The 10179-nt window shown below is 34.2% G+C and overlaps 1 protein-coding gene across 1 annotated transcript; it reads left to right on the top strand.

The window, feature by feature from the left end:
• The first annotated feature begins 678 nt into the window (after positions 1 to 678).
• LOC125044294 (probable ATP-dependent RNA helicase DDX28) lies at positions 679 to 10179 on the top strand. Its single transcript, XM_047640889.1, has 12 exons — positions 679 to 809; positions 3527 to 3670; positions 4148 to 4294; positions 4751 to 4870; positions 5982 to 6182; positions 7206 to 7356; positions 7575 to 7681; positions 8041 to 8160; positions 8335 to 8492; positions 8873 to 9056; positions 9361 to 9513; positions 9889 to 10179. The coding sequence occupies exons 1-12, from the start codon at positions 714 to 716 to the stop codon at positions 9982 to 9984; spliced, it is 1677 nt and encodes a 558-aa protein (XP_047496845.1). The 5' UTR covers positions 679 to 713; the 3' UTR covers positions 9985 to 10179.

Below are 10179 nucleotides of genomic sequence, written 5' to 3' on the forward strand. Positions count from 1 at the left end.
AATAATAATAATAATAATAATAATAGTAATAATGATGATAATGATGATGATGATGATGATGATGATGATGATGATGATGATGATGATGATGATAATAATAATAACAATAACAATATGTATGACAATAACTGTAAAGATAATGTTAATACCAATAAAAGAAAGGTAATGAGGCTGATAATATAGTTATTACTCTTTTATCATCCACAGTCTACCTTTTTGTCGTTGTCTTTGTCATAATATCATTAGAAATCCATATTTCAAAGAAATAATGGATGATGTAAGTAAAAACATTTATAACAATTGTAATACAAGTCAAGACACTAATATTGATATAAACATATGAGTTATTATTAGACAATGAATCAAATTAGTTGAAGCATCTTAGAAGATAATCTAGTCAAGTTGATACATTTTATGCTAACTATGTTCTCATGTGATAAAGTATTAAATGTGTTTGTTATCCATACGAACATGACAGTTGCAGCACAGTTGATAAGACATACGTTCCATATCTATAAGGACTCATCTTTCAGTGTCATACGTACTATTAATTATTTTATCTAGGATTCATTTTTCGTAGAGAAACTTAAGTATTACTCATATGTACTTAAACAGTAGATACAAGAAAAAATATATATTTACAAGGATTGCGGATTACAGCGGCAATGTATCCTAAATGTGACTTTCTCATCCAGTTGTAAATGTAAACAAACATGGTCTCGCGTCTCCAGTATTTCAGATTTTCAGGTGTTTGTTCTCTACCTCTCTCATCGTCTGATAGACTTGCACGACCATGCAGCCAAAATCAGGTTGGATATTTAGAGTTAATGTACGGGTTTGAATGATATAAATTCAAATTCGAACTGAAATAATGCTCTGTGATGTGAACCATTTGAATAACGCGAGATTTAGAACTTGGGCTCAGACACGGCACTAAAATTAAATCATAAGAGACGTTCAGGACTCTTTTAAGGTCATTTAGGTGTTTTAGTCTTTTTAAGATAAGGTCATAGTAAATATCCCAGATTCGGCTGCTCATGTTGTCTTCATTAACACAGGGACTGTTTTTATCTTTTATCTAAATGGCTAAAGTTTTTGATATTCAATGCTTCAGACTTAATGCAAATACATACCAGTGTTTTTATCTGAAGTTATTATTGCATGCATTGTAAATATTTATTTATTAGCAAAATTGACTCCCTCATTATTAATGCAATATTTGAATATCTTGTATCAGATCAGATTAGTGCGTAATAATATATGTAATATTGATTTTTATGGCTGCTTTCATACCAAGGTGGCACATCTCATATGGCGTGTCAGTTGGCATGCCACATAAAAAGAAACATCTAGAAATATATGGAACCTTTCTCACACAAGTGGTGTGGTACTTTGTATTTACCACATGCAACCTGGGTGCAACACATCTGACTTGTCCAATATTTTTCAGCATGCAGTCTGCCATTTCGGACGGTGGTGTCAGATTCTAATGTAGCTTTTACATCCAAAGTCATTATAAGCCAAGTTAATATATAAATGTTAAAATGAAATAACATAAGATAACAGGAAACTTTTGTCTGTATGGCATATATAAAGTAGTTTTTATGTGTCTAGACAGATTTCCTTCAAACAAAATTGACAACTGAATCCTTCACCCAGTGAGTGAGGCTTTGGATGAGAGAAGAATCACGTGCAGTCTTGTAGGAGTAAACAGTGTGATGTGTGCATGCTCTTATGCACACTTATGAGTCTTCCAGACAATGAACCAATCAATATAACATTTGCATAAACTGTGGAGAAATACAAATGTTTGTATGATACAACATCACCTCAGTACAGTAACAGTACTCTCCATGGTAGAATTATTAAGATATTTTGTGAGAAAAACATTTCCATACAAGTATATTCAGGGTATTAGCTCAATTCTTTGATTCAAATTTAGAGTGATCTCATGCTCCAATCTATTCAATTTGTTTGTAGTACAAGAATGTAAAGAAACAACGAGTGTACCAGATATGAGTGCAGGCAATTGTGCACTGATGTGCAGTAGTTTTAGCTCTGGGGTCATCCCAAACTTATCCTCATGCACCTTGGACTGAGAGAGCAGGGGGTATTGAAACAAGTTTGTCCCATGTTACTCCTCCAAGTGACAGGTAGATAATTGTCACTAGATTACTTAGGATATAGGAAAAAAATAACATCATCATCCTCTAATGAGGCTATCTTGAACAAAGTGAAAGTGGCTTGACATGAGCCACAAGCAACCTTGGTCTGAAATCACAGTGCCACATGTCACATGCCGCTGGCCAATGGCCCCTTGCCACATGTGAAGTGCCACCTTGGTATGAAAACACCCTTTGATTACTTTTTTATCTTATGTCATGTCAAAATGATAGGGTAAGCTAGATTGATGGCTTTCATATTTAGGGACAGCTCAAGTCAAAGGTGATAAACACTTGCCACATATGCCCAGGACAACAGGTTAAGAAGTTTTTAGTAGGCTTCTTATGTTTTGTTTTGGAAGCATAGGCATAGTAAGACTTACTTAATTTCCCTATTTCCAAGTAAGACAGAAAATTCAGTATTGTTAACACCTTATTGTGTTGCCAATATAAAACTCTATTCATAGTTTTTTTCATAGATATTTTTTTACGTCCATAATTTCCATGGAATTACATACTAAAATGACTCATCTGAATTTAGGATCCCTATATTTGCATTAGCAGTGAATGCAGCTAAATTAATAAGAATAATCTGATTTGACTTTATTTTCAGTTGTTTATATACTTATACTTCCTAAAGTTACCTAATGTAAAACCTAATGTAAAGTTACCTAATGAATTGTCTATTGAACAAAGCAAAGTGTAAGTACAATTTTGTAAAATGCAAGTATAAAAGTAAGGTTGATAATAATTTTGAAAAATGATCATGACAATATCAGTAAAGGAAAATGAGTAACATCATTGTTGTACTGTATGTTGTCACTGTATTATATCTTGTAATGTAATGCCATCTGTTATATCATCCTAATCATTTTTTTTGTATATTTTAGTAGTTAGGGCAGTAACAATGGATCTGTAGGAAAAGTGAATGCACAAGTGATAAATTTATCTTTTTATCTCAAGTGAAATGTATTTTGTCTTTTTTCCTATGTTATTCTCCAAGCTTTCCATAACTATTAGGTCAAAGATTGCTGCTAATGGAACGTAGTAGATGAAAATATCTCGAATCTCTAGCTGGTTGCATGTGATCTAAGCTGTTCATAGCTATCCATCCATTAGCATAAAACATTCAGTAACTTAGGTGAGATTTATTCAAAGAACCACAATGGAGAGACTGATATTAGATTCCTCATACTTTAGCAGATCAAGGTAATGGAGACTAAGCACAAACTTCAGAAGCAGAAATATTTAAAATATGTAATCAGAATACTTTCAGTAGCTGCATCATTTCAGACTCTATAGTAACATAACGATTTTCATCTTATATACAGTGCATTGAATGATATCTATATACTTTCTTTCAGTTAAGATGTGCTGCAACCCTGAGTCAACAGTCTGTTATCCAGATACCTCAACACATGGTAGAAAAAATGAGTCAAGCAAAACTAAAACAGAAAAAGATTGACCGACAGCAATTCTTGCAAAAGTCACGGGAAGGCAACAGATCTGTAAGTGCTGATTTAAGTTGCAATTGCAGAGCATTGCTACATAATCAGATAGACATCCTGAAGCAGATTATTGGGAATAAAAAAAAATAATAATATTAATAAAAAAAATAAAAAAATTATTGTTCAGTGATGGTTATAAATCATTCTGTGCTTATTAAAATTGAAGCTTCCATAGTTTAGATCATTTTGCAGTGTGCGTGTGCGTGTGCGTGTGCGTGTGCGTGTGCGAGTGCTTGTGCGTGTGCTTGTGTGTGTTTGTGTGTGTTTGTGTGTGTTTGTGTGTCTGTGTGTGTCTGTGTGTGTCTGTGAGTGTGTGTGTGTGTGTGTGTGTGTGTGTGTGTGTGTGTGTGTGTGTGTGTGTGTGTGTGTGTGTGTGTGTACATGTGCATGTGTGCATGTGTGTGTGTGTGTGTGTTTTTTGGAGAGCTTTAAATTAGGAATAACCACTAATATAGAGAAAAAAATTAATGATTGCAGATTCCAATCATCAACTGTAAAAGAAAGCAGTTTAACCACTACCTTGGTCAGTCATACAACAAGTTTGAGGAGGTCCCACTTGCTTCAAAGGGATGGCTGCATCGCAAGTCTGCTGGTGATTATTTCATTATACATGGGTATGGTAAGGTAAGTTGATACATGTGGAATAAATTGTTTTGTTAGTGATTTTTTAAGTTTCCATCTTCTTCTTTTTCTTCTTCTTCTTCTTCTTCTTCTTCTCCTTCTCCTTCTTTTCCTTCTTCATATATAAGATTATAAAATAGGATATGGAAATGTGTTGTTGACAAATATAGCTTTGTAAATATCTTAGTCTTCTTAATACAATTATTGGTGAATCTTCATGTAAAAGAATTATGAGTGGTTGATATATATATATATATATCAATTAATAAGTCCAAAATTTGGATTTTTTTCTTTTCTTTTCTTTTCTTTTGCAGTAGAAAAGAAATCTGATAGATACAGTAATGTCTAATAGATCTTGCAGAGTCCTAAATTTGATTAGATTGTTTTGTCTCTTTCTGTGTCTCCGGATTAAAAGAATGAATATAGAAAATGCAGTGTCTAATAAGAGATCCATTTCAGAATCCAGCCTTCACCCCTCTTCAAGAAGGTCTTCAAGAGGACTTTGACTCCCTAGGCCTCAGCCAGGAACTCTTGACCAGAATATGGAACTTAGGATATAAGGCACCAACAAATATTCAGGTACTTGCTGTTTCTTTCATTGTCTCTAAGAGTTTATATTTAGGCAGGAATGTAATGGAAGATAATCAGTTATAATATGACTGTTTTATATGAAAATAGTAGTGATAGTGTTAACCTAATGCCGCCAGGGAAAATTAACAAAAAATGGGGAAAATGCTGTGCCTATTTTCTATATTTTTTTGTGAAATGTCTGCCCATAGATGGCTCTGCTAGTGCTTAGCCATAAAGGAGTCAATTAGGAGACCTTGTGACCTTACCTGATTTGAAATGGCAGGAAAGATGTATTTTTTACTAGTGCTATGAATATCGATGGTGTTATTCTTATTATAAACATTATAATTATTATAATGTTTTTTAACATTAGTAACAGCAAAATAAGATAACGTAAAATATTTTGTGAATCAAAGAAAAGGGTGAACTGGCGAGACAGGCAGTACTTGTAACTGGCTTATTGGTGACTTAGTACAAGTGTAGCTATCTATGTGTAAAAACAATTAAACAAGTACTCACAGTGGGCATAGCACGTCCATACACGTCATACCCGTCGGCATTTGGTTAAGGGAGAGCATTATAATTCTGATGAAAGGAATTCAACTCATTGCTGCCAAACACATCTACTGCCCACAGTTGTTTAGTTTTGTGAAATTTGTTTTCACAAAAATGGCTCCACAACTTATATTCCCTTCCCTTGAGCTTATAGGATTTTTTTTTTCTGGTGTAGTCATTATCAATACTGCTCTCATTATTATTGATATAATAAATACTATAATATCATTTAAAGTACTGATATCATTAAAAAATCAAGGAAAAGGGTAAACAAGTGAGATAAGGACTAGTAACTGACTCCTTGATAACAAAAGGTTTGTGGAGCCATCTAGTTGTAAACATGATTAATAAACTAAAATCACATGGCACCCCACCATCAGTTGGTTAGTGAAAATCTTTCATACATAAATTATTTGAAATTTTAATAAAAGTGAGTATACCCCAAGACGGTTACAGACACATGCTATTATATAAGCATTCCAGTTTATCCTGTTAAGCAGATGCTTGATTTACTATGTCTCTTTTTCTTTACTGATTGATTTGTCATAAATTCCTCCCTTTCCAGACACTGGCAATTCCACAAGTGCTGGAGGGAAAAAACACTTTGATTGCAGCAGAAACAGGAAATGGAAAGACACTGGCCTTTGTTGCTCCGATGTTAGAGCAGATTGCTCAGCGCAAGAAGGCATTCAGAAACAACTATCCAGCGAATTCTCCTTTGGGGCTTATAGTGGCACCAGGTCGTGAGCTTGCCGAGCAGATTCAGGTAAGCATTAGCTAGCTATATTCCACTGATGAATGTTTATGATAAAGATGGATATTTGAATCTTATTCTTTATCAGATAAGTTTGAAAGGAGGAAACACTCTACCGTGTTGATACTATGGTAGAAAAAAAACACATTTTTAATAAATCTAGATTTACATTGTGGGTTTTTCTACCATCAGATAAGTTTGTTTAAATTTGGGTGATTTTGAAATTGATTGTAAGAACCTATTCCCTTCGGTAGACTTTACAGAAAAATCAGAATGGAAAAGTATTTTTAAAAATTTAAAGTTTCCGTCAATAGATAGAAGGAATCTTGAAATTCAATGTGACATTAACCTTTTGAATTACATATTTTATAGAATAATTTTGATAACTAAGACTTGGAATACATCAGTGAAATTATAGGTCCCCTTGGTTAAATGAAAGAGGTATCAGAAATGAGAAATTAAGCTTTAAAAATAGAGATTTTTGTCATTTGTCAGAAGGAATGATTTCAAATCAAATTCTTAGTACCAAATTTCTTAATAGATCATCATCTTTTTAAGACAGCATCTGTAAGTTTAATGTGAGTTTTGGTTTTGTCTTTGAATTTCATCCATGCCATTCTCACTAAATGCTATGAAATTATTCATTTCCATACATACTGTGTCATAGATGTTGGAGGTTCAGATGGTTGAAAATAAAAATTAAGAAATGACAGCGCTGACAAACATTTAGTGTCTTCATGTCATACAGAAGTGTTGTAATACCATTTTTATTTTTATTTAAAAAATTCCCCTAGATTTGTTACTGAAAAAGTAGTTTAGTAATTGGGAAATTGTGGTATTTTCAAATGTATTTATGTATATAGTAATACAAATATGAGATGAAATGCAGTTACCATATTTACAGAGAGAGTAGGCCACATTTATAACATTTAGATTCAACATTTTATATATAAAGTTTTCCTCTTCCTCTTCTGTTTTCTTTCATTTATTGCAATATTCTATGTAATATTCTCAAACAGCACAATTTTCTTTCAGATGATTGCTTCATCCCTTGCAGAAGGTCTCGGGGTTAATGTGGAGTTAGTAAAAGGTGGGAGGACGAAGAAAATGATGCTCAATCCTACGCTGACAGAACCTCATCTGCTTGTGGCAACCATAGGAGCTCTGTCGAAATTGACCACAACCGGTAAGAGTGAATGATATGAGCTGTGCAAAATATTTACCCCACAGGAAGGGTAGATATGTAAGAGGTGGTGGAATGTAATTATGTTCTCATTTATCTATTTTGAATGAATTTTGTCCTTTTTGCAGTTTGCTTGCCTTGGAAAATGTATATTGAGTTAATAAATATGTATTAGATAACAGTTCTGAATGAGGATGCTCAAGTAAATGTGTTACTTTCAGGGTTATATGATATGAGTCTTGTGAGACACATAACTCTTGATGAAGCAGACTCCCTCTTAGATGACTCCTTTAATGACAATGTCATTCGATATCTCTCCAAGTTTCCAGTGAGTAACGAGTGATATTGCAGACCATAGAGGACAAGTTTATAAATTACATAGAAGTCTTGTTATTTATAAAGAGATTACAATTTCTTTTTATATATTAAAATTGCCATGGCATGTTAACTATGGTTTCCTTTTTTATATATTAAAATGCTATGGCATGTTTACTATGGTTTCTTATCTTTAGTGACGAGAAGTTTCTGAATTGTGTAAAACTGCCAAATATGTATTGAAAATGAAATGAGAATAGACCAAAAAACATTTTGTCGTGCTCAGAACCAAAAAGCAGTTATTGTGTTCTCTGAATACTTTCCAAGTGAATGTAAAACAAAAACTTTTACAAAGCCTTTATTTTCCTATAGATTCAAGGGTGTAGTAATACTGAAGAGCCTGAGCCACTAGTAATGTCAGGCGTGCAGCTCACTCTAGTCTCAGCTACAACACCCCGTAGTTTACATACTATTCTTAATCCCATAGTTGATGTAAGTATTTGTTTAACTTTTTTGTTTTTGCAGTCTAAAATAATAAAGGTTAAAATGCTGTTATTTCACAGACATGCACATAGGACAATGTACATTCTTAAAGAAGATATATATTGTACACTGTAATATTTTGCATTTATAATATGCTAAAAAAAATTTCTCTGCAACTTACAGATTGATTCTGTGGTACGAATCTCAACCCCATACCTCCATCACATCATGCCCCACATTCCCCAAAAGTTTATAAGAGTCAGCCATCAGAAAAAAGCAGAGAAACTCCTGGAACTAGCAAAGAATGATGCAAAAAAGGGAATTCCATTTATAGTCTTCAGGTGAGTTCTTATTTTTTTTGTTACTTGTATAGCTCGGTGGGTTAATGGGTTATGAGATGGAGACCCTATAGGAGCAGTAGGATAAGGCTGTGAGTGTGCATTTATTAATCTCGCAGTATGATTTTCTTGGAGTATAATGTTTGAATAATTTGAGGTTATTCTTATGTTTTAGTCCATTGTGTTTATATATTTATATCTTTCTCCTTCCTTTCTTTTTCGACTTGCCACACTATAGGACTTCTTTGCCTACTCAACTAAATATCAATAATTTTCTTCCTGTTCCTCTGCTTCTTACTAGCTCCCCTTTTCAACTTACACATTCTTCTTCTTTTTCTTTTTATCTTTATCAGAGTCCTTTAATTACATTCTCCTCCTTACAGTAATTCCGCAAAAGCCTCAGATTGGGCCTCCCTCTATCTGAATGAGAACAATATCCCGTGTGTCAACCTGAATGGCAACATGGCCGCTGCGGTTCGCGATGGCCGTTTCGAAGCTTTCCAGTCTGGTCAAGCGCTGGGCCTCTCATGCACCGATCTCACATCCCGTGGCTTAGATACCGTGAGGGTCGGTATCGTGTTCATGTTTTGAATGTGTTTTGTGTCTCTTGTGTAATTATTATTATTATTTTTTTTTTTTTTTTTTTTTTTTTGGGGGGGGGAGTCTTAAGATGAGTATCACTTTTATTAGGCTAGAGAGGTTTTGTCATTTTATAGTTTTCTTGGGGTTTGATTATCATTAATATTGTTCCTGTTGGGATTTGATTTTACATGGTTGAGCAAAGTTTTTGTAAATTCTACGTGTATAGATTCTGTTCTTCAGTGTTTATTATTGACCTAAACAAGATTTTTTTTTTTTTTTTTCTCAACAGGCTGGCCACATCATCAATTTTGAGTTCCCAAAATTTATGTCAGACTACATTCATCGATGCGGTCGAACAGGCAGGGTTGGGAGTCATCTGACTGGGCAGGTTACTAGCTTTGTCCACCGTCCTCAAGAAGTCGAACTGCTTCAAAAAATTGAGGTAAAAGACAGAGACTAGATATCTGTGTGCGTGTGTGTGTGTGCGTGTGCGTGTGTTTGTGCGTGTGCGTGTGTGTGTGCGTGTGTGTGTGTGTGCGTGTGTGTGTGCGTGTGCGTGTGCGTGCGCGTGCGCGTGCGCGTGTGTGTGCGTGTGCGTGTGCATGTGCATGTGCATGTGCGTGTGCGTGTGCGTGTGCGTGTGCGTGTGCGTGTGTGTGTGTGTGTGTGTGTGTGTGTGTGTGTGTGTGTGTGTGTGTGTGTGTGTGTGTGTGTGTGTGTGTATGTGTCTACAGATGTAAAAAAATAATAATAATAATAATAATGATAATAATAATAATGATGATTTTAAACTAAATAATTTTGATTTTTTTTCCAGTACGCTGCAAGAAAACGAGAAGATCTGCCCAATGTCAATGCTAATATCAAAAGAATCATTCTCAGCAAGGTTGTAAAAGACAATCAAATTGTATGAAAATTATCAAAGGGAAGTCTTAGATTGATATTTAAGTAGACTTTTGAGGACATGGAGAGGAAAAGTGTTATATATTCATTCAGAATATAGAAGTCATACCTGATTAAACTCAGAACATAATATTTTTTGTGCGAGTAAGCATTTGTAAATAGTTTGTTCATACTTGTATATGATTATTAAAATTTTCTCTATTCA

This window comes from Penaeus chinensis, chromosome 35 (genome assembly GCF_019202785.1).
Source record: "Penaeus chinensis breed Huanghai No. 1 chromosome 35, ASM1920278v2, whole genome shotgun sequence".
Lineage (NCBI taxonomy): Eukaryota > Metazoa > Arthropoda > Malacostraca > Decapoda > Penaeidae > Penaeus > Penaeus chinensis.

What these genes read in the sequence shown, in the direction of transcription:
- LOC125044294 (XM_047640889.1), top strand. Translation starts at nt 714, where the DNA reads ATGGTCTCGCGTCTCCAGTATTTCAGATTTTCAGGTGTTTGTTCTCTA. An exon ending in TTATACATGGGTATGGTAAG is followed by an intron (nt 4,295 to 4,750) that starts GTAAGTTGATAC and finishes GATCCATTTCAG; the next exon opens with AATCCAGCCTTCACCCCTCT. An exon ending in GTCGAAATTGACCACAACCG is followed by an intron (nt 7,357 to 7,574) that starts GTAAGAGTGAAT and finishes TGTTACTTTCAG; the next exon opens with GGTTATATGATATGAGTCTT.